Raw genomic sequence first — 23,080 nt, forward strand, 5'->3', positions numbered from 1 at the left:
GCTTTTTAGGTATGTATTTGTTGTGGGGCAGTTTGGCGTAAACAGATGCAAAGTGAGTACGTGACGATATTCCCGATTTTCTTTGCTGAACTACATCAGAGGAGCCCTTGAGCCTGGCACAGAGGCCTGAAAGCCAGGGTGTACCGCTGGTACCCTGTGGGTGCTCCTGGGCCTCGGTCCCAAAATGATAGACAACGTACCAAAGCTGTGCTTAATTAATCAGTTATGGAGTTAAAATGATAAAATGCCCTTGGGTTGCTGTTTCACAGCCGTTTTAAGCCGAGGAGGGGAACGGCTGGACCCCTGCGGAGGTGTTGAGCGTCGGTCCAGCCGCCTTGCCCTGGACGCGGCGGGGGTCTGCCGAAACACCTCTGTGGGTGGGACGGCAGCGCACCCCTGCCCAGCACGGCCACCCCAGCGGAGATGGGGAACGCTCTGTGACCCGTGAAACCCCTCTCCCCGGGCGGGGAGAGCGAGACCTCCCGGGAGCGCACCTCGGGCGCCAGCGAAGAGCTCCCCTGGCTCAGCAGAGCGAGAGCGGACGGACAGCGGGGAGAAGGGAGCAGGCGCCTTTCCTTCCAACGCCGCGCCCCAGGTGAGAGTCAGGAGCGCCCCGGGAGCAGGCAAAGCCCCGGGGAGCGCCCCGGGCTCGGCGGAGGGATGGCGGGATGGCGGGCCGCCCGCCTCACCCGCCGCTGCGTGGGCAGCGCGCTCCTCGCGGGGGGCGGGGCCGGGCGTGACGCCACGCGCGCCCGGCCAATGGGAGCGCCGCGCGGCGCGCTGGGCAGGGTCACCATTGGCGGGCGGTGATGTCAGGGCGGTGCGGGGCAGCCCGCGGCGGGTCCGGCGCAGCGCGGCGGGGCAGAGCGGAGCGGAGCGCGGCGGGCAGCGGGTGCGCAGCGGTGAGGTGCCGGGCGGGCGGCGGCCGCACCGTGGGGGTCCGGGGCCGCAGCGAGGGGGGGGGGGGGGCGGCCGCGGCAGCCCCGTGCCGCAGGGAGGGGGCCGGTCGGTCCGGCGGCTGGGGCAGCTCCGCTGCGCTCGGGGCAGCGCTTCCCCGGGTCCGCCGGGCCTGGGCCGGGTTCGCTCTAGAGGTGGTGGCTTGCAGGGCCACGGGACCGGGGGCCGCCCGCCCCCCCCCGCGCTCGCCTGGCAGCGCTTCCGCCGCGCACGGGGCTGCGGGGCTCTGCGGCACCTCCAGCGCTGCGGCACCCGGAGAGGGGGGAGAGCCCCCGGGCTGCGCCGTGCCCGCGGCCGCGCTTCGTCCGCAGGCCTCCTGCGGCTCTGCGCTGGGCTCACGGGAGGCGGCGCCGGCTGCCGCCGTTGTGCCCGGTGGCTCCGGGCGGGGTGTCCCCGTCCTGCGGCTTGGGGGTCCCTCCTGGGTGCTCGCTTCTGGGGCACGGGGAGCAGAGAGCTGCTCTTCCCGCCAGGTCCCCTGACACAGCCCCCCTGAAGCGTGCGAAGGGTTGCGAAAGAAGGCTTAAAGGGTCAGGGGGGTAGCGCAGCCTTCGACGTACGTTGGAGGAGAACGTTGTTGGGTGAACGAGCCGTTATGCTGACTGCCGCGAGACCCAACAGAACGTCTGTTTTCCTCCCGTGTATTTCAGGTGAAAGACAAGTTCTTGGAGAGTGACGTTAAATCTAAGGCTGTCCAAATGCCAGCTCCCACCCTACAGCCTGCTCAGCTCAGTAAGTAACCTTAACTGGGGACTTGCTGTTACCTTAAATAAGAACTCTCGTTGCCTTGTGCTGTAAGGTGAGAAACTCTTCTGGAAGAGGAGGACGACAGTGACGCTTGGAGCTTGCTGGTATTGCTGGCCGTTTTGGCAGGGAGCACAAAACAGGCTGAAACAGAGCAAAAGCCCACAGGAGCCTTCAGACTCAAATTCTGCCGAGGGACAGTCCCACTGGAGAAAGTGACAAAGCCCTGGCAGTAAGAAGAGCTTTTCTGAATTGTGTCATCTCTAAAAGCCAGTCCCTCTCGTATCTACTCTCCGCTTCCTCATCCCTTTAAGCTTCTGTGTTATTCAGTGGTCTTTACTTCATCTGTTTTTCTCTCTGCCTTGTGTGCCCCATCACAGCAGTCGTGCTGCTGGAAGAAGACCTGGAGAAGGATGCACTAAAGTGTCATACATCAAAGAAGAAAAGCTTGGATCCTGTCTCGGTGGCTGCTGTACCGCACAGTGCTGGAGAGGAGGAGAACTAGAGTGAATTTGCTGCTGTTCCCGGTTCCTGCAGTGTTCCCTGCTGGCTCGGTGGTTGGTGTCCTCCATTCCTGGACTTTGCTTGATGGGGATCTCTGCTGCAGGAGCAGTCTCTGCACTCAAAGGCAGGCGAGCAGGGATAGGAGAGGTCGCCTCTAGATGCCAGAAAGGCCATTTGTATAAGCTCCTGGCAGAAGACCTCTTCTGGAACAGCTGCTGGCTGTAGGCCTGCTAAGCCCGAAGGTCAGGATAGCCTCTCTGCAAGCATGTCTTCCAAGCCAGAGCAGAAGGAGACCCAGCAGGCCAATGGGGCTGTGCTGCCCATTGTGCCCATGGACTGTCTCACCAGTCCAGACCGGGGGCAGCTGGTGGAGCCCTCAGATTTCCTGGGATCCGATGGTGACGGGCTAGAAGTGGTGGTGTTGGAGTCCCGTGCCAATGCTAAAGGGGTGCGAGAAGAAGACGCCCTGCTGGAAAATGGCAGCCAGAGCAATGAAAGTGATGACACCAGCACAGACCGAGGTCCTGAGCCAGCCTCGCCCCTCAAGGAGACCTCCTTTTCCATCGGGCTGCAAGTCCTCTTTCCGTTCCTCCTGGCAGGCTTTGGGACAGTTGCTGCTGGAATGGTGCTGGACATTGTGCAGGTAGGACTGATACTTCCCTGGCATGGCACTGGGCTCTGAATCCTGTCTTTGTAGACCGTGGCTTGATCCCAAGCCAGGAGGGACTTGAATGCCAAGGCTCGTTCAGCAGATAGCAACTGTGAGGGGAGGAGACCTGTTACCTCGCAGGCTGGTTGGAGTAGGGGGAGACCTCGGTGATGTCTGGAGCGAGGGGAGGAGAGGCTGCAGGCACCCCTGCACTGCAGCTGCCCTGCTCTGGCTCAGAGGAGGAGGTTGCAGCTGGCACATGTGCAGCCAAAGCACCTGCCTGGGAACTGAGACCACTCTGTGCATTACGGCTTGAAATAAAGCGCTTTCCTGATGGTGGCTGTAAACACCCCAACTCCAGTCGCTAGTTCCACAGGTCCTGTGTCCCTTTTCCATCTTCAATGTTTGCTGCGCTGTTCCAGCATGCCAGGCTTGTGCCAGCCAGGTTAATGATTCGCCTGTCGTAGTGTGTGCGGGACACTTGCATGCTGGCTCGCTCCGCAGGTCGAAGGCTGGCTGAGTGGCCCTTATGTTGCCTTCTATGCTCTTGAAGCGGTCAGGGTCAGCTGGGCTGACGCCTCCTGAGAGGTGTGTGGAGGTGATGCTTAGGAGAGGCCAGCCAGAGAGCTGGCTGTTACCTCCGGATGAAAACTGATGTGTTACCAGACGTGATCTCTCGTTAGGTCTCTCGTGACAGGCGACACTGTGGGAACCCGACAGTTGCACAGCTTAGGTTTTATGTGGCAAATGTGACTTCACGGACCGTGGCTCCTGCAGCGGTCTCTCTAGCACAAGTTTTCCAAGCGTGTATCTCTGGCAGCCGATCAGCTGCTTAATCTCTTCTCCTTTGCTCTGAAAGACAGGCTGTGCAGAGTTGTCTTGATGCCCAGCCCAAACTTTGTGAGTAAGGCACAAAACTCAATCATCCGTGCAGTGTAGGCTTATGAAACTATTTGGATGGAGGAGGCAGCCATTTTGGAACTGTGGTCAACCAAAAATGCTCTGCTTGAAGCCCCTCTGTTTGTTTAAGTGGGGTAAACAAGCCCTTGCAGTGTTGGCATAGAAAGACTTGAATGTCAGTCACTTGTCTGTATTGCTGGCAGCTGCGATCATCTCCACCCGAGCTGTGTGCCAGTAAGGTAAGTCAGGCTTCTTTTGTATTTGTGGGTGGTCAAGCAGACACTTCTCTTGCTTTCTTGCTCCTAATGGGTATTTCCCTGCAAGCCTTTGCACGCTGGTCATCCTTACGGTTTCTCTTGATACAACCTGTTGAGAGAGATGTGAAGTGACTCAAAACAGGAAAGGCTGGCTGTGCTAAATTAATCAGGAGAGATTTATCAGAATAATTTTCTTAAAAAGAAAGACATTTCAAGTATGTTTCCTTTTGCAAGGTCCCTGTAAACTCATGCGTGGCTCTTCTGGCAATTTCCCAGAGCCAGTGATTTGAACCCAGCCTAAAGCCTTTCCTGGAGAAGGAACAGCCCTTCTGGCCAGGCAGGAGCAGGGCAGGGGTGGGATACTGCGGCATACTGCTGTGTTCTCCTGCCTTTTTTTTTATGGCCATTAGAAATAAAGCTTTGTAATTCCTCTGTCCCACAGCAGCTCAGCATGTGGCTATGCAGCTTGTCCTGCCAACTCCTCTAGCTCCCTTTAGCCTTGGGATTAAATGAGGCATCTGAATGCCATAGGGTGGAAAAGGGAGGTGGGAAGCGTGTGGTCTCAGCTTGCTTGCCTGCAGAGTCTGGGGAGCTGATCTTGATAGCTGGCTTCCTAGAGACTCAAACCCTTGGATGAAAGGAGGGGAAGCATGTGGAGTGGGTAGCTGGTGCACTGGAGCGGACTGGAGCCCTGTTGCTTTGGATGCAGCCGTGGTCTGTGATGGATGGAGGGCTCCATACACTCAATTTCCTCTGTTTTGGATAAATGGACTAATCAGCCAGCTGTAATTGGTCTCCCCACTGTGAAAACAAGCAGCCCTGGCCTTTGGCTGTGCTGTCCCATTAATGTGTCCCTGTGAATTTGCCTCTCAGGAGGAGAATTTGCCTCTGCTCCCTTTGGGATTGGAGAGACCTTTGGGCCAGCTGACATGTGAGCATACCAACTGCTTTTTTGTGTACAGTAGAGGACTATCGGTGCAGTCCCCTCTCCCAGCAGAGCCCCGATTGTTGCTTTCCAGACTTGTCTGCTCCCTGGAGATTCTTTGGATGGGATAGACAGTATTTCATACGGAGGAGGGAGTCTGCTCATTTCCACTGCTTGACCACCTCTGGTGTTAGCATCCTTCTGGGATGGGTCTTAGCCGGGGCCAGCGGGGAGTGCCAGCCCCGGAGCTGTAGCTCTCCTGTTAAGGCCGCTTGTTCCTTGATATTTTGGAGGGAGAGCGCTGGGAGAAGCGTGCTATGTGAAGCAGCCGCACCAAGGCAGTCATAGCTCCAACCTGCAGCACATCCCTCCCCTCTGAGCTGTCATGAATCACCATCCCGGTATAATCTGAGCGAAACCACGCTGTTACTCATGACTCTTGTAAACCTTAACTTTGCATGTGGCGACTAAAAATGACAGAGGCTGAGAAGCAGCTGTTACCCTGGAAATATCTGCTGTCTGCAGGTGCAAAGCTTCTGAAAGGCAGCGAGCCTGCAGGAAACTGCAAAATGCCACCTGGGGTTTGATGTTTCTTCCAGAACCTCTGGCAGGCCGGGGTCCGATCTTGCCACTCCAGTGCTGCACGGGAGAGACCGAGGTCTGGTGGCTCTAGTATCTGGGTAGATTTGTGTAGGAAGGGACCACAGGCTTAGTAGAAAATGAAGCTGAAATAAGTTAAACCTAGATTGTTTACAGTCTCTATGCTCCCCCTCCCCAGAGGGCAGGGAGGAGGCGCTGGAGGTGAAGTGCCTCTCCCTGTAATTCTCTTACACAGCTCTGCTGAAAGCCAGCCGGGAGCCCCCTTGCTCCCCAGTGCAGTGTGTTCGCCTTTGCATGGAGCAGACTGGACAGTCTTGGAGGATCTTGCGTGCTGTGTTAGCCTCCCTCCTTGCCCCTGAAAACACCTTATTTCTGTGCTTCTTGGAGGGGCTGTTACAGGCGGGAAAGGGATTTTTACCAGCTCGATGTCCTGAACTTAAATTCATATTTCCTCCTCTCTCTCCCTCTTTTGTCTTCCCCAAACAGTCTGGCTCTGGTTCTCCCCTTGGAGCCACGTCGTGGGCACACGTTGCTGCAGGGAGCTTTCTTCTCTGCGGGAGCCAGGGAGGCCTTTGAGATGTACTAAGTGCCCGTAGACCAGTGTTGTATAACATCTTATATTAAGAAAGTTGGCAGGAGCCCATGGGTCCTGCTCTTTGCAGTGAGCAAGCTGCTGATGTCTGCAGAAATCTTCTTGTTTTCCTTCCCTGAAGATGGCTTTTATTCCTTTCTCCAGGAACACCCCTGTCTTGCTCAGGGAGCTGCTTTAGCAGGCTCCAGTTACAGCGGCTTCTGGCACCAGCTTGCAGTGCAGCCTCCTTTAAAGGTGTCCTGGTTTCGGCTGGGATAGATTTTCTTCCCGATTCTCTCCCCCATCCCACTGAGCCGGGGGGAGTGAGCGAGCGGCTGTGTGGCGTTTAGCTGCCTGCCGGGTTAAACCACGACAAAAGGTTAATTTACAAAGCCAGGGTTGGGACAAGGTGAGGGAGGGCTGCGAACTCGTGCTAGCTATTGCCTGATCCCGCCTCTATGATCTCTGGAGGCAGAAAGAGCCAGGAAACTTTTGCACAGCACTTCCAGCCTGCGGTCTGACTAATGACGATGTTCCTTTCATTAAGTGATTCTGGTGACACCCAGCTCGTCCTGCTGGGAAGTGGGAGCGTGTTGCTTGCTGATTGAATTCTAGATACTGCTAAGGGAAGTCGTAGCAAAGGATTCACTGGTACAACAAGCAGCAAAATAATCATAATGCCTGCCTAAAAATAGACTGAGGAGAGCCGTGCTCGCCTGTTCCTAGATGTGACCTTAAAGGAAGCACAGCCTGATGTGCTGCTGTGTCGCATGAAGTATTTCAGACTGATTCTCCCTCACTGCTCAGCAGTGAGCACTGAACTCAAATGTCCCCCTGCTCGGAGAGTCATGCAGAGCCGTACCCTTTCAGAGTGCCTCTGGCTGCGGTGGAAAGGTCTCCCAAGTCAGGAGCTCAGGTTAGCTGGGCGCAGGGTGGTTGGAGCAGGGGCTGCAGCAACCATGGTGGTTTCCTTAGGTGCTGCCCATCACAGCGCCTGGGAAAGGACTGTTCATTGCACGAGGAGAGTCTGGAAACCGGGTATCCTCAGGAGCCTTGTCCTCGAGCAGAGAGAGGGTTGTGGCTGTGCCTGAAATAACTGAGCAGCTTTCATCTGTGCACCTGGGAGCTGGAGAACATGGCTAGCTTGTCTTACCAAGCTGTCAGAAACGTTAAGGGGATTTTTATTGACTGGAAAACAGGTTTTTTTCCCCTTTGAGGAAAAACGGTCCCAGTTCATCCATCTCAAGCACTTACCTGCCTCCTGTGATCACAGTTTTCTCTCAAATGGTTTTTCAAGGGAGTGCAGGTTGAACATGGTATTGCAAAGGATCTGGCGAGAAACTGGAATTTGTTGGCTCAGTGGTGAAGGCAAGCAGCACAAAGGATGGAAAAATAAACAAAAATAACTGAAGTCCTTCCCCACAGGGAGTTATTAGTCATGCAGGTAGAGTGACTTGTATTTGCTGTAAGGTGTTGGCCGATAGTGTTCCTTGTCCTAGAAGGAAATACGTGTCCTGTTGGCTAGTTAGCCTGGTGGTCGGACACTGTCAAGGAGAGTGCTGCAAGAGATGGAGCCCATTGCAGGAAGAAAGCTGCGAGAGCTGTGACTTAACGTGTTCAGCGCAGCAGCCAGCTGTTGAGAGTGCGATTCCAGCCGTGCTCAGTGTCCTTTAAGGAATATGGCAGTCAGGCAATGTGGGAAGCGGGAGTTATTTTGGACACAGGGCCTTCTTGCAAAACATTCATGAAAATAAAGAATCGGGCAATGAGGTTTGTGTAGCTTGCAGGGGTTTTTTTAAATGCAGTTGTGAGGTTTTTTGGGGGTGGTTTTGTGTTTTCATGGAAGCCAGCTGCTCTCCTTTAAGACTGCTTACCCTGCAATTACTCTTCGTTTTTTCCTAAATAACCATGGCTGCCTATTCTGCCTCGTGCCCAAGGGAGCTGACTTGACTGTAGAGCCAGAGTAGTTATTAAATACCTGAGTAATGTAGGTGCCAGGTGAGGGCACGCATCTCCTCGGAGAGGTAGGGGGGAACGGAGACCACAGTGGGCTGCTTTTTGGAGCTGGCAGGATCAGGGAGCAGCAATGCCTTGCTCCAAAATGTATTTGTAAGACATACATGTAGGGAATGGTTCTCAGCTGAGACTGACCGAACTTCAGTACTCGATTCTGCCAAAAACTGCAAGTATTGGGCAAAGTCTCTTCATCTTTCCCTATTTTGGCCTCTGTATGCATAAACATTTTGTCAGTGGTTGATCTTTGGGGGATTTTTAACTGAAAGTTTCAGGCTGAGATCCAGTTTTTAAGCTCAGCAGGAACATGTGGTCACTACTACACGAATGTCAAAAACAGTAAAATTGCTGCAAAATTCAAACTGTGGCACCAGAAGGGGAACTGGGTTGTCTGCTCAGGGCCACATGCAGGCAGTGCCAGGTTGCAAAGGCGGATGAGTAAGTGACACTCAGTCCAAAGCAAAGGTTTCTAACAGCCATGATTATCTTTTTTTCTTTTAATCTTGCAGCACTGGGACGTCTTCAAATACGTGACTGAGGTATTTATCTTAGTACCTGCATTACTGGGACTGAAGGGGAACCTAGAGATGACTCTGGCGTCTCGCCTGTCGACAGCTGTGAGTATTGAGGGAGCAGGATACCTGGTTGGGGAAGGGGAGGGAAGGCATATGCGCGTGTGGTGGCTGGGCAGACAAAAATCTCTCTGTGCACGGGCCTGTGAGGTCAGCGACCACTGAAACCAGAGCCTGGAGTTTAGCATGCTGGGAAGGTGTCTTCATCCCGCTGGACCGATCAGATTTGAAGGCTTAATAGTCCTTAAGCTTTGCTGACAGTTCACTTCCTTGTCACGGCTGCTCGTGGGCCTGGAGGCACGGTGCGTGAGCTGGCTTTGGCAGTTTAATGTCTGGAGTGCTTGGATCCGGTTTTCTTCATGAGGCAGCTGGGTGCAGGCATGTCGTCAACGCAGGATAAAACAAGCCAGGTTCAGGAGGGCTAGGAGATGAGAGAGCCTGGAGAGAATTGTACGGCGAAGGCTAAAACAGAGGGGACGTTGCAGTGAGAGCTAGCAGGTGGATTGACAGCCTCTTGAAGTTGATGGAGAGGCATGGCTGGGCATTTCTCTTGCTAGAATTCAGTCTGATTCCTGTGAAACAGTGAGCTCCCTGTGAGAGACGGGGGCAGGCTCTGTTAGCTCCTCAAATACTGTGTTAGTCCAGCTGTAAATGAATTGCTTTGTGTTTAAATGTTTCTATAACACAGCAGTCTGTAGCTGAGCGGCGCTGGAGAGAGACTGACATCCTCTCCTAATGGGGACAATAATACTCCTTCCTTCTGCAAAGTATCTTCTGTTTGAGCATGTCAGCAAGTGACTGCCTGATCTTCCTGTGTTTCCCATGATGGGAGTATGTATAGCTTTGAATCTTACATCTGCAAGGTGTTAGCTGCCTGCTGCCAAGCTTTTAACTCCACTGCCTCTGTGCTGTGAATTGCTGGAAGAGAGCGCCCTTGCAGCAAGCAGCCTAGTCTTGGCCTTGACAGTGCAGAGGAGCAGACGCGCGTTGGCCCGAGAGAGCTGCTCAGGAACTGCTCGCTGAGATGTAGGGATGGAGAACTGTCTGCCTGGGTGGTAGCAGCAAGCATAGCTAGCAGTGAGCTGCTTCTCAGCATGCTGCCTTCCCCTCAGCCTTCCCCTTACTGGTTGCTGCAGGAGAAAGCACAGGAGAGTGTTGAAGAGGTCTCTGTATGTCCGCTCTCCTGGGTCCTCTCTCGTTCTTCCATCCTGAGCAACGAGGTGATGCCAGCTGTGACTCTGCTCCTCAGTAGCTTCTTGTTGGCCTCTGAAGCCCAAGGTTTCTGTTGCGTTCCTGGAAGGCAGCAGAGCCAACAGTTTGAGCTGCTCATCCAGCCTTTGTCACCTGCAGCCCCTCTTGTCCCTCATGCAGTAGCTCCCTGTATGCACCCTAAGGGATGCTGCTGTCATCCACTGAACCGGTGGCACGTGGGCATCATATTCTGAAGAGTCTGGGGTGGTCCCTGCAGTCCCTGGAGAGCAGGAAGGCAAGCAGCATTTCCCTGGGCTAGCCCTTGGCCTGGCCTCTGCACCCCAGCCCCTGCCTGCCGATTCCTGCCGACTGTGGGGACCACCTCATTCATGGATTCAGCCCTTGCCCTTCGTTCTCTGAAGGAGCAGGGCGCTGAGCTGCCTGGGGGATGGTCGTGCCAGCATTACCTGGCAAAAGCTGGGCTGTGGCTGCTTCCCCTTGGTGCTGGTCTCCTCCCTCCAGGCGCTGCTGGGGAAGACAAAGCTGCTGGGAGGCTTCGCGCTGCCCCTGGCCCAGCTGTGCTCCGGTGCCAGGGCTTGCAGGGACAGAGGCTGAGCACTGCAGCTTGTGTGGCAGGCTGAGCTTTGTTTGCCCCTTCATTCTGGGAAACAAATCCCTTTGTTTTATTCGCTGTCTATTGTTCGGATCATGTCAGGATCCTTGCTGTCCCAGACACAGGCCGTTCTCCCTCGGCATTGGCCAGCTTGCACTTTCTGAGCATGGGCTTATTGGGGTGAGTGCTTGGCTCTCCTGGGACAAAGGCAGTACTTCTGCGGCCTCCGTTTTCTCCATCCTCTTCCCTTATGGGGCTGGCACGGAGCAACATTGGGGCAGGCTTGGCAGAGAAACGAGACTGTGCAGAAAGTCACAGGAATGCAAAACTTTCCCCTATCTGCTCCGGTGGCTGCAGCAGGGTCATGAGGAAACTGGCACAGAGAGCACTCGTCTGGCTTGCCTGCCCGTCTGTGCCGGGCGGCTGCTGCCCTTGCGCCGGCTTGGTCTCCTGGTGCCTCCTCCTGCCCCTGAGCTGACGGCTGTGGGGTGGCATTAGCCTCGTGGGCCGAGACCCAGGCTTTGTTCTCTGTTTTCCTTTGCCCTGGCAGGAAGGAAGGCTGTGCTGCCTCTACATGAATCCCCTAGCCTTGCACTCTACCTCCTTGTATCTGCGTGTGGTGGGATAGGACGATCTCTTGGGCTTTCCTTTTCTTTCCTTGCCCTGTTCTTCCCTCAGCATGGGGGACGCATGTGCAGGCGTGCGGAGGGAGCTCCCCTCTGACTAGGGCTTCACGGTGTGGGTCTCGTGCTCTCTCCGCAGGAAATCAGCCTGGAGTGGTTTCTCAGACTGGGGGGTTCTAATTAGTGCTGCATTAAGGCACCTCAGAAATTCCTTTCACAATTAAGAAGCAAAACTCTCCCATTAGTTAAAGGATTAAAATCCTGTTGCCAGTGACTACAGCTAGGTTATGTTAATCCCAACCTAATTGCCATGTGGCTGGAATTTTAAGGTCAGGCTTCATATGGAGCTCAAATTCCCGTGCTGGATGTGCTCAGTGCTACTCCAGTCAACTTTTTGTTGTTTTTTCCCCATTCTTTCCTCCGCTAAACTGACCAGAATAAATTCACTCCAGAGATGGACGCGTCTCAATGCTGATTGAAATGAGCTGGCAGTTCTCTCAAGCGCATGCAGTAAGGAGAGCAGAAGAATTGGTTGATCGCTGACTTCTTGTTTTTTGCAGAGGACAGCAAGGAAACCTGAGAGGCAGAAATTGCTGCTGTATTGTTGAGCAGAAGTTTCAGTTTGACGCTGTCAGCCAGTAACTCCAACATGCATTTACCACTGCAGATTGCTTGAGCCTCTCCCTTAGGATTTCATAGTGACAAACTTGTTTCCTCTTCATGTTCATCAGCTTCTGATAATACAAGATTGGATATAAGCTTATACCCTCTGCCTATCCATTCTTTCCATGACCTAGACGGTGCTAGGGAAGAGCAGAACCCTTCTGCTCTGCAATAACCAGCAACCTGCAGTGATTCTGCTGGGTTATTTTGGATCGTATGCCAAGGAATTAAAGCAACTTCCCATCTGTTCTGGTTAGTCTGATTAGCATCTCCTGCAGTTGTAGCGGTGCCAGATGACCCACCCGTGTGCCATGGCTGCTTCCCGCTACTCAGTAGGTCTCCACGTGGCATTAGCCTTGTTTACTCAGCTTTTAACTGAAACAGTAGTTCTTTCTGCCAGCTTCCTCTGCCCACATGATGCTACTCTGGCCTTGGTCCGTATGGGAGCTGAGGCACACAGATAGCTGACCTGGGAGTCTGTGCACCCCTATTTCCCTCCTGGCTGGCTGACCTGAGGTGCAGCATGACCCAACTGGGCCTGAGCCAGGCTTGGCTTGATCACCAGTGGAGTGAATTCAATGAGTAAATAAGCAGCAGTGCGTGACTCTGCATGGGGACAAAGTATATCTTGTTGCTTTTGCAAGATTTTCATCAGATGTACTATTGACGTCGATTCCCCTTTACGCTCCCTTCAAAACCCCCTCTGTAGTGGGTCTGGCTCCATTCCTGCCACGTCAAAGAGTGTCGGCCCGTTCCTGCAGCTGGGAAGGAGAAGGTGCCGAAGCTGAAACTGGGAACAGCTTTGGTGCTCTGGCGTACAAAACCAGACTTAACTGTTGGAAGAGGCACTGTAGTTACCCAGGGTGGATAGCCCAAGTGACGTTCACATACTGGGGTGTTACTGCAGAGCTATGCCCCAGCTGTACACACATACGTGGACAGGCGCACGTTTTCCACTGAATTGCTCTCCCGTAAGAGCTGAGGATTTGAGGTCGTTACTCCTGTTCCTGGCACAAACTTGCGTAGCTGGAAGGCAGGAATTTGACTGGTAGCAAACGCAAAATGCTGTCAGTCTTTAATGATGTTGTGATGTCTTCTTGCAGGCTAATATTGGCCAAATGGATACACCCAAAGAGCTCTGGAGGATGATAACAGGGAACATGGCTCTGATACAGGTAAGGAAATGTGAAAGGAGAAGAAAGTGGGAGTATTGGTAGTTGGTGTAAGCCAACTGTGACAAGTGTCAGGTTTAAGTGCCTGCTTTTTGGTATTGTCAGCTTCTGGTCCCACAGTCATCTTACCGTAACGGTTTGCTCTATAGGTGAGACTTGGTGTTTCCCTGCTAGATGCTAATCCACCTGGAATGGTGGTACCCTGGGTGGTGTTTCCCTCTTTCCTCACCCCGGGACTGTTTTGCTCTCTTGGTGACTGTCTAGTTTTTATTTTCAGGTTCAGGCTACTGTGGTTGGCTTCCTGGCCTCAATCGCAGCAGTGATATTCGGATGGATCCCAGATGGGCACTTCAGCATTGACCATGCTGTCCTGCTTTGTGCCAGCAGTGTGGCTACTGCTTTCATTGCTTCCCTTGTTCTGGGTGAGAGACAGACCCTGCACACCCTCCATGCACCTCTTCCTAAAATGATGGGCTGTCCTTGGCCTCATCCTGTTTTCTTCCTCTTTTTGGCTGTAGGCATGATTATGATTGGGGTCATCATTGGATCCAGGAAGATGGGGATCAATCCTGATAATGTCGCCACACCAATTGCTGCCAGCCTGGGGGATCTCATCACCCTGGCTCTGCTTTCAGGAATCAGCTGGGGCTTGTACAAAGAGCTGGGTGAGGAGCAACAAAAGGCCTTTGTCTCTCCCTGGTCCTTCCACGTGCTGTTGCATCTCCCTTGCAATTCACCCTCTTCCTTTGCCCTTCCTGTTCTCGGGGTATATAGGATGGCTGGCCTGGAAGCTACCTCAGTTTTGGATTTCATCTTTTGTACTGTCAGCACCAGCTGGGGATCCTCAGTGCAAAGCTGCAGCTGTAGATGCTAGACTTCCTCCTCCCTCCCCTCCACCTTCCTTCCCTGGCGGCTGGGATGCAAGGGATGTGACTCAGCCAGGTTCAGCCAAAGGTGAAGCAACACTGGGAGGTCTTGCCCAGGAGTGGGAAGTGGGAATGAGCAGTTAGAAATTGAAGAGATCTCACTCGGATCTGTTGATAAAGCCCCTGTGAGTACACCAGGAGAAGGAAATGCCATGTCCTGCAGAGCTGAGGCTGGTCTGGTCTAGTTTGCCTGCCCTTACTGGAGTTTCTGACTCCAGGGGTGACAGCAGTCTGTAGGCAGGCTTGATGAGCTCAGCTGAGGCAGCACCCCACCTCATTGCAGCGGGATGTGTCCTTGATCTGTTGCCTCTGCTTATTTCCCCCTCAGAGAGCAAAGCCTACGTGAATCCTTTGGTATGCGCCTTCTTCATAGCTCTGCTGCCCATCTGGATCATCATTGCCAAGAAGAATGCAGCAACTCGGGAGGTGCTGTACTCTGGCTGGGAGCCAGTCATTATCGCAATGGCTATTAGCAGGTAGGAAGGCGTGGAGGAGTTCCTCTCCACCAAACACAGACGGACGACACATCCTTTCCCCCGGCCCTTTCAACCTCTTAGCCCTTGGTGGGTTCTGGAACAAGAGGGAACCAAACCTCTTCTGCTTCCACGGTCCAGACTGCCAGGAAACGGGAAGTTATTTTGTGTTTTCTAGACAAAGACAGGGGGTTCTTGGTCCCGAGGCACAGGAGTGATTAAGGACCTGACTGCTGGAATCCAGGGCCTTAGCGATGTCCCAGCTGCTGCACAGGAGACTCTGGCATGGCCATGGAGTAAACACACATCCCATTTAGCAGTCTTCTGCACAAGAGCCCTCTCTGCCCTCTGAAGGGCAGGATTGCTTTTGATTATTGTGTTGCAGTAAACTGTACATTAGGGGATTTGGTCCTTGATGGTTTTTGGCAGCAATGAGAAAAGATCCTGCTAAAACTGCCTTCTGTTATCAAATATTGAGGCTTAAAATCATGTGCAACAACTGCAACCATAGGTGCATATTAATAGGTGTATACATCACCCTTGGGTGCACACACTGCAACAGAGAGACCCTTCAGTGCTTTGTGTGAGTATTTCCTAATGAGCTTTCAGCACTGACCTCTTCAATCTTCCCTCTGCAGTGTTGGGGGTTTAATTTTGGACAGAACGGTCTCAGATCCAAACTTTGCTGGGATGGCTGTCTTCACACCGGTTATTAATGGTGAGTTCCTTTCCACTCTGGTATTGCAGCTCTTGGAGACTCCTGGCAGACAGTGGAATTGTCCCATGTGCCTTATTTCAGGCAGATTAACGAGACTAATTCCCTTTTGATTGCCAGTGAGACGTGGTGGTTAGACCCAAGCTTCACAACAGCGTGGCTCACTCTGGTTCCAGCCTTTCACCAGAGGGTGACTGGCCTGGGAGGCTGTTGCCTAAAAGACACATTTTCCAGGGGCCCAACAAAAGCTGTCTTTACTTCCTGATTCCTCCTGGCTGGTGGACCAGACCCCCATCTTCCGAGATACGTGCCTTGTGGCACCTGGTGACATAAAGATTTGGATTTGCAACTCGGAATCAGGAAATCTAATTGCTTCTGGTGTAAAGCTTTGACCTCCGTTCTGCCTAATGAACCAGGGAAACTCCTTTTTCTTATTACTTTTTGCAATAAACAGAGTTAATTCTGAGCCAGTGCATCTTGTGCTAGTGGGTTCCACAGTTTCGTTATGCCTCGTGCAAAAACTAATAGTGTTAAACTTCCTGTGTCTGTTTTGGTGGCTGACTTGTCATTTTTTGTTTCACGTATCTCTTCCAATCAAAGCTGCAGTAATAGAATTGCATCTATTTTACTAAGGGGCCTAAGGGGAAACCGTAGAACAGTGTGCTTTGTCTCAGCTCTTTACATCCTGCAAAAATGGAATTTGGGTCAAAAATAGACTGTCCTACGTTATTTCAGCACCTGGCAATTCCAGATCTGCTGGCTGTTGAAAATAGCTCTTTCTCTTTAAAGTGTTTGAGACGTCATCTTACTGCTCTCTCCTTATCCGCAGGTGTGGGTGGCAACCTGGTGGCAGTGCAGGCTAGTCGCATCTCCACTTACCTGCACATGAGTGGGATGCCTGGAGAGAGCTCCGAAACAGCCCCTCGCAAGTGCCCCAGCCCTTGTAGCACTTTCTTCAGCTCAGGTATGCAAGTCGGGCGTCGAAGTATATTGACTTCTGCCAGCAGCGGGTGCTGCAGTTGGCTGGCTAAACTTGTCTGTGGCAGTCGCTGGAGCGCTGTCACGGGAAATGGTGACTGAAGTTGGCTCAGAGGCTGCTGTCAGCTCACGGATGTGGCTGGTCTTCTGGCCTGGCCTGCCCTCTAGAGACGGTCAGACCTTTAGCAAAGCCGCCGTGCGAGAGGACGTAGCCCTGCTGGATGAGGAAAGCACGGTGCAGAAGTCCCGTGCCCTGATGGTCTCATACTGTAAATCCTCCACCCTCTAAATCTTTTCCGGATGTGTCCAGGATACTGAAACCTGCCTTGAGGCTGCTCGAGTGTTGCAGCTCTGCTGGGCTTATAGAGCTGCAGTTACAGAAAGCTTCGCGCTTACGAAGGCTTCCTAACAGCTCTGTTATTTGTGGCAGTTGTGTGGCAGAGCACAGCCTAAACTTGCGTTCCAGCACAGAGCGCGGGCAGAGGTTATTGCTCTCCAAACTTCCTAGAGAGGCTTGATAGCCTGCAGCCTGGGTCCCGGCCTTCTGGGCCGCGGCTGTCCCTGAAGAGCAAGGAGGGGCGAGAGGTCTCCAATGTGGTGGTGATCTGTTAGGAAACTGATCGCCAGACGAGGTGCAGACAGAGCTCCAAGGAAATTCAATGTTTGTGGTAAACTCTTGACAGCTCCGTACTGAGCACGGTCAGAGGTGGGACCTGAGTGCTTTTGGCAGCTGAGGTCTGAGAATGGCTTTTGCTCTGGGGACAGAATTAAGCTCTCCTACCGAGCTTGGTGCAAAGAGTCCTTGGGCATCCTGACAGTGGGGTCACCATTCAGCGCGCTGCCTCTCAGCCTAAATCTGCAGTGTGGGGCTGAGGGTCCAGCGTGCTGGTCCCTGCTTCCGATTTGACCATAGTTGTGCTGCCTTGTCCCCTGGAGCCCAGGGAGGCTGCAGAGTTACTGTGTGTTCAAGCCTATCTTAAGCCTGAACTCCATCTTTGTTTCCTTGCAGATGTGAATTCTCGCTCTGCTCGCGTGCTCTTTCTTCTGGTGGTGCCTGGACACTTGGTTTTCCTTTACACCATCAGCTCCATGCAAGGTGGACACACTACGCTCACCCTGATTTTCATAGTCTTCTACATGACAGCTGCGCTTCTCCAGGTAAGCTGGAGCCCCTCCGGGGGCTGTAACCCCTCGGGCTGGAATAAGGGGACGCTGCCACGTCATCTGCAGTGGGGACCTGTTCAGCCAGTTAAATCGTAGATACGCTGCTGAAAGCACTGCGATATACCCTGTCCCTAGGTAAGAGATTTATGTGCTGGAGAGAGGTGTGCCAAGTAGATTGTATTTGTCAAATGAGCTGGTATCGAACTGAATAAATCCTTCTTCGTTGATACCTGTACACACAATTTTTCCTTCCTACCATTCTTGGCAAGTTTTGAATCTGTCTTTTGTCTCTTTTAAGTCCTTCTGATAGCAGAAGTGTTTACCTCTTGTGTGTTAATCTGTCCTATAAGGTGCTTTGGCAATTTTAAAACTGCTGGTGAAGAAAACAGGATGTGGAATTTGCAGGGACCCCATGCCTTGTGTGACTTGTCCTGCCCCTTCCCTGCCTCCCCTGCAGGGTAGAGGCCTGCCAGATCTGCGGCACGGGGCTCTTGGTCTCCTCGCAGGAGCTGTGTGAGCCCATAGCGACGGCTGTTCTGAGGGTCGTGCCCAGACCAGGGTATTCATGCTGCAGAAATCCAGCGGCCACTTGCAGGGGTCTGGCTGCCTGTGTTGGAGGGCAGGGAGAGAACTCCGGTTAGGGAGTTTCCTGCTAAGCCCAGCTACGCTCCCCCCTGCTCACCCCCTCCGCTTGTGGAAGCTGTGCCTGGTTTCAGTGTCCCCTAAAATCAACAACCGAGGCCAGCGTGAGGAAATGAGTCAGAGCATCCATCAGAGGCGAGAGCAGAGTGCTGTCATCCAGGAAGCTAAATTTAGGTTGTGAACTCCTGCTGGGTGCTTGGGCACTTGGAGGGGGCTTCCGCTCGCAGCTGCTCTGCAGAGCCACTGCTGTGAGCAGCCTGCAGGCTTGGGAGCACCGGAGCGGGAGCTGGCAGCAGAGGGACCGCCGTGCGCTGGCTGCTGTGGTCCTGAGCTCCACTGTGTCCTGAGCGAGACCCTCCCAGCCCCGGAGATACCAGAGGCATTAGCAACAGGCCTGCGGCCGGTTCAAATCCCTGTCCCAGACGTAGGGCTTGAGAGGATCCAGTGCGGATTTCTTCTGTCTTTAGATATTGATACGAGCCTCTCGCTGCATTGAAGCAGGTGGGGGAGAACATCACACTCTGGTAGTTTCAGCTGCCGGGCAGTTGCTTTTTTTATTTCTGGAGGCCAGGCGTTGCTGTCCCTTCCTGAGCATCCTGCGTGCTTCCAAGTCCCTCTTTGTCCCATATCTCTTCAAGCTTGTTCTGGTTAGATCTGAAAACTGAGATGCAAAATTTAGACTTTTTGGTGTTTGTTTCAGAAAGCGTTCTCCTTTCTAAGCCTAAATTTGATGGTGACATGTGAGGCTAAAGAAGAATAGGGCAGAGGCTGTTAAGGACACAGGGGATTTGGATTCTCGGGGGCCCATTGAAACTCGCCAAGTTCCTCTTTGTGCTGTACTTGTTGCTTTGGGGGTGCAGCCCGCATTAAATGCCTGGAGTGCAGCGCTCAGCAAGGTGGTTCTGACCTGCCACCAGCTCTGTTCCTTGGGTTGAAGTTGTGCCCTCGGGCTGAGCCCGGCCTGCCCAGCTGGAGTTGCCCCAGCTGATGCTCCCCGAAGGCTGGGATTGCAGAGGTCAGGATGTGTGGCTGATGTGGCTCTTTTCTTCCTGCCTCCCAGGTTCTCATTCTTCTGTACATTGCTGACTGGATGGTGCACTGGATGTGGGGCAGGGACCTCGATCCCGACAACTTCTCCATCCCATACTTGACAGCGCTGGGGGACCTGATTGGAACAGGTCTCCTCGCTCTCAGCTTTCACGTCCTCTGGCTCATCGGTGACCGGGACTCCGATGTGGGAGACTAGCTCTCCCTGCTGCCCCCCCCCCTTGTCACAGCTCTCCTCCTCCTTTCGTTTTGTTGTTGTTGTTTCTTTTCCTCCACCCTTACTCTCCTTTGCTTCCTCTCCCCACCCTGTCTCTCTTGAGACTTCATCTTTGATACTGGATTCTCATTATTTTCAATGGGAATTTTATGTGGTTTATATTTCAAGCCAAGTTTGTACAGAAAATAAATCTAGTTTTAGGAAGGACAAAAAAAGTGTAACGAGACAATCACCAAGTGCAATTTCATAGTAGTTATGTCTGAACCAAGGTTACAGTGAAGATACCGATCAGTCAGATCACGCAGGGAGCCCACCCTGTCCCAGTCACTAGAGGTGAAGGGCTGCTTTTTTCGCTTCATAAGCGTTTTAAATGCTGGAGGTAAGGTTCAGATTTATTTTACTGAACAGGCACCTTCTAGCAAAGTACAACCTCACGGATGAGGGCGTGGGGTACCTCCCGTCTTCTCTGCCCTGTCGCCCTGCTCCCTTGTGTTCGCTCTCTGAATCCCCCTCCTGTGCCTAGCGTCCAAAGCACGCGAGTCTCTGGTAGAGGGATTAGCGAAGATGGCGAGGAGGGGTCGTCTGTGCTAAAACACCCATTCCTGCGTGCCCACGAGGAAAGTGAGTGATGGCGGGTTTGAGGACTGCAGAGCCCTGAAATCTGGCTGTGAGCACGCTGGTCTCTGCTGACAGATTTAGGCTCCCTTTTGCCAACCATCCGGCAGCATCTCAAACTGCAGACTACTTGTTCCGCCTCTCATCGTGAACTGAGTTCAGCTGCCGCCGCGTGCAAAGGGATACGCTCTGCGCTTTGTCTGAAGAGGCCGTGAGCTCTCCCCATCTGTCCTTCTCCCCTTCCGCCTGCCAGTGCTCTGCTGGAGGATCTGCCGGAGCCGTCATGGATGCTGTGTGCAAGCCTCTCCTTTGTGCTGGTATGGGCACAGCACTATTTTCACGGCAGCCCGCTCAGTTCAGTTGACTTTTCTTTCCCGGGGAGGTGGATGGAAAAATAGATCCTATTTTGTGTGTTGAGATTTTCTTCCAGCTGCTGAGTGCTGCTGATGGGCCCATTGCAGCTGGGAGGAAGCCACCCAATATCTCTCCCAGTTGAGCCTGAGGCATTTCAAACTTGGGAGCATCAGGCTCCTGGTGTCTCTTAGAAAAGGACATCCACGTTCAGCCGCTGGATTTCTCTGTATGTGTAGGCGCCAGCCGGAAAACAGGTCAGCGGACGCAGTCAGGTTTCTGAAGCCCGGGTTCTTGGCGCAGCTCTCTGTACGGGACTGTAGCAAAGGAACCCCCTTGCCCTTGAGCAGGCGTGTAAAATCTGGCATCAGGGTTACAGCCCAGCTTGCAGGCGCTGGCCGAGCACTGCGAGTGCAGGGTTCCCTGCTCTGTTTCTTTCCCCTCTGCTTTTTGTGCTGTTCAGCTCGGTGATGGCCGAGATGCCTTCTCTTCCGCTGCTAGCGCGTGCTGGAAGGACTCTCCTGCAGTCTGCAGCGGCATAAGGAGAGAAAACCTGTTCTGGCTGTGTGACTAAGGCGGTTGTAAATGATCTTCCTGAACGCTGTCGGCACTCGATGCTTTTTAGTTTTCCCATTTGGATATAAATCAATTCAGTAAACTGAGTGCAGTTTGATGTAAGCAGGTCTTATCGAGTTGGAACCTTCACCCAGTTACGCTGAGTTTAAATGATGTGCTCAAGCAGACAGCGCTATTAAACAGGCTCTAATGCACGAATATAAATTGAATGCATAAGCGTGCGTGAGGGGAAAGCTCTTAACATCTGTCAAGGGTGGGGAAAATACAGTACATCCCATGGAGCCTAATTTCAGTCCTGCACTGCCCAAAGCTTGGGGAGCTGCCAGTACCTTCCCAAACGCTGGGGGAATGCCTGCAGTATTCGGCGTAGTGGCACCTTGCATCCTGACCCTGAAATGACAGCAAAGCTCTCGTTTTAGTTAGCTGTGCAGGCCCAGAGTGCTGCAGTTCTGCCCCTGGTCTGGACACTGCCTGTCCTATTTATTTGCAGCTCCAGAACATAACCTGAAAGCTGCCGGATTTCTGGTTGTCTGCTTTTCCTCTTGCTTTAAGTGTGTTCCTCACAGCAGAACACAAGTATCCTTGATTGGCCTAATTTCCTCTTTTAGGTTAACTTCTGTATTTCTCATACAAACCGATGCTTGTCTCCTCCTTTTGGCTTTCTGTCCCAGCAGGGCTGGGCATCTCTGCTCAGCTGGAAGATGGTGCGATGTGGTGCTGGGAATGCTGATCGTCATCTGAAATAAGGCCGGGTGGGAAGGTCTGTTTGTTACTCTGGACAATGCCAGAACTAGCTGAGCTCTACAAAGCCCTGCCTAAGTGCAGACAGTGTTGCTTTTTAGGTAAGGAGTGATTTGTTAGGAATGGTTCCTGCCTCCCCCCAGAAAAGGGCTGAATGCACCTCTTACGGTCCAGGTCAAGACCAAAGTTAGTCTGGGATCAGGCGTTGTCCCAACCCAGAGATCTGGTTGCAGAGCTGGTCCTTACTCTGGAAACGAGCGTGTTGGAAAGGAAGGTCAGGATCAGTGAGTGGGAAACCAGTTCTGGAAGGCCACGGGAGCAGGTGTATCCAAACCAAACGGCAGTCAGGCTCTTGCCTGCTCAGGACCTCTCTGAAGCTGTAGAAGAATCCTTTCCCGCTTCAGCGGGTGTACGCTGAGCTCTCCTTCTTCTACTGCCGAAGCTGTTCGCAGTGTTCAGGAGGCAGCGATGGGGTCCTCGCCCTGTCAGGCTGCTCGCGATCAGACCCTCAGAAGAGCAGGTGATACGTTTTTGAGATGGCTGTCCCCTTTCTGCCTTGCTAATGTAACGTCAGGCTTGCTTTCCCCTTCCCCATCTTTGCAACGTGTCCTTTGTGGCAGTAGCTCTGACCCTCGTGCTCTCCACCCTAGTGATGTGACTTCTCACAGATCTCGTTTGGCCAAAGCTCTGTTCAGAAAAAAAAACCCCACCAAATAAAAAAAAACCCCAACAAACCAACCCTCGCACCCTACTGTACCGAAGTCTCAGCCCAGGGACTTCTGGAGTATTCTCTGCTGCTCACCTGATTTCTCTGCCTAATGTTGAGGAATAGATATGAGACTTCCTTCCATTAACACTTAAGCTTTTATATATATATATTTTTTTTTTTTAATTAAAAAAATATATATATATGAGAGAAACTTTCCTGGTCTTTTAGGTGTCATATCACTATTTAGTTCCCCGAGAAAAGATTCCCCAGAGGAAGAATCTACCATTCGTGGTCTCCTGTAAAATGAAGAGCCCCAGAGGTGATTGAGAGCTGTCACGCTGCGGGGATGGTGGTGTCCGTACACTTAGATAAGGTCTAAGGTGTGTGCGGGGAATAGGTCAGGGAAGAATCTAATGTAAAATTGAAGAATATTGATGGTCAAAAACTTTTCCCACCAGTTGCACTCAAATGCATGCCTACTATACAGCTGACTGCAAATGAAAAATACTGGTTTACTCTTTTTATTAAAGGAAAAAGACTGTCTTCATTATTTATAGTTCCTATAACTGAATTGACAGATGTCAACTTAACTGATAAATTATATTTGGTTAAATAAAGATGACATTTATTTATGTGGACTGTGGTGTCTTTCCTTCATACACCTCTCTACTTGGTTAAAGGTCTTTCACATTTTGCAGCTTATTTTAGCTGATGCTGAAACTCTTGATACGCAGTGGAATGAGAGTTAAGAAAATCAAATAAATTGCTGTGCACGAAGCAAACTGTGAGATTAGCATAAATGACCGGTTACCAGGCTGGCTGCGGCCGTGCCCTTGGTTGGATCCAGGTAGCTGCACGGGGGCTCCCAGCAGGACCCGCGGGGGTTTGTCGTCGGCCGCTGGCCGTGTACAGAGAAGCCCTGCCCTGGCTTGCGTGCGGCCTCTCTGCCCGTGACTGTTGATTAAGGTACGTGGG

At 52.7% G+C, this 23,080-nt stretch overlaps 1 protein-coding gene across 1 annotated transcript; it reads left to right on the forward strand.

Moving 5' to 3' along the window:
- The first annotated feature begins 862 nt into the window (after positions 1-862).
- Positions 863-22,741, forward strand: SLC41A1 (solute carrier family 41 member 1). Its single transcript, XM_076358190.1, has 11 exons — positions 863-902; positions 1,605-2,845; positions 8,627-8,734; positions 12,883-12,954; positions 13,229-13,373; positions 13,470-13,616; positions 14,206-14,353; positions 14,989-15,068; positions 15,895-16,029; positions 17,053-17,201; positions 18,910-22,741. The coding sequence occupies exons 2-11, from the start codon at positions 2,468-2,470 to the stop codon at positions 19,093-19,095; spliced, it is 1,548 nt and encodes a 515-aa protein (XP_076214305.1). The 5' UTR covers positions 863-902; positions 1,605-2,467; the 3' UTR covers positions 19,096-22,741.
- The last annotated feature ends 339 nt before the right edge of the window (positions 22,742-23,080 follow it).

Source organism: Aptenodytes patagonicus, chromosome 22 (genome assembly GCF_965638725.1).
Source record: "Aptenodytes patagonicus chromosome 22, bAptPat1.pri.cur, whole genome shotgun sequence".
Taxonomy (NCBI): Eukaryota; Metazoa; Chordata; class Aves; order Sphenisciformes; family Spheniscidae; genus Aptenodytes; species Aptenodytes patagonicus.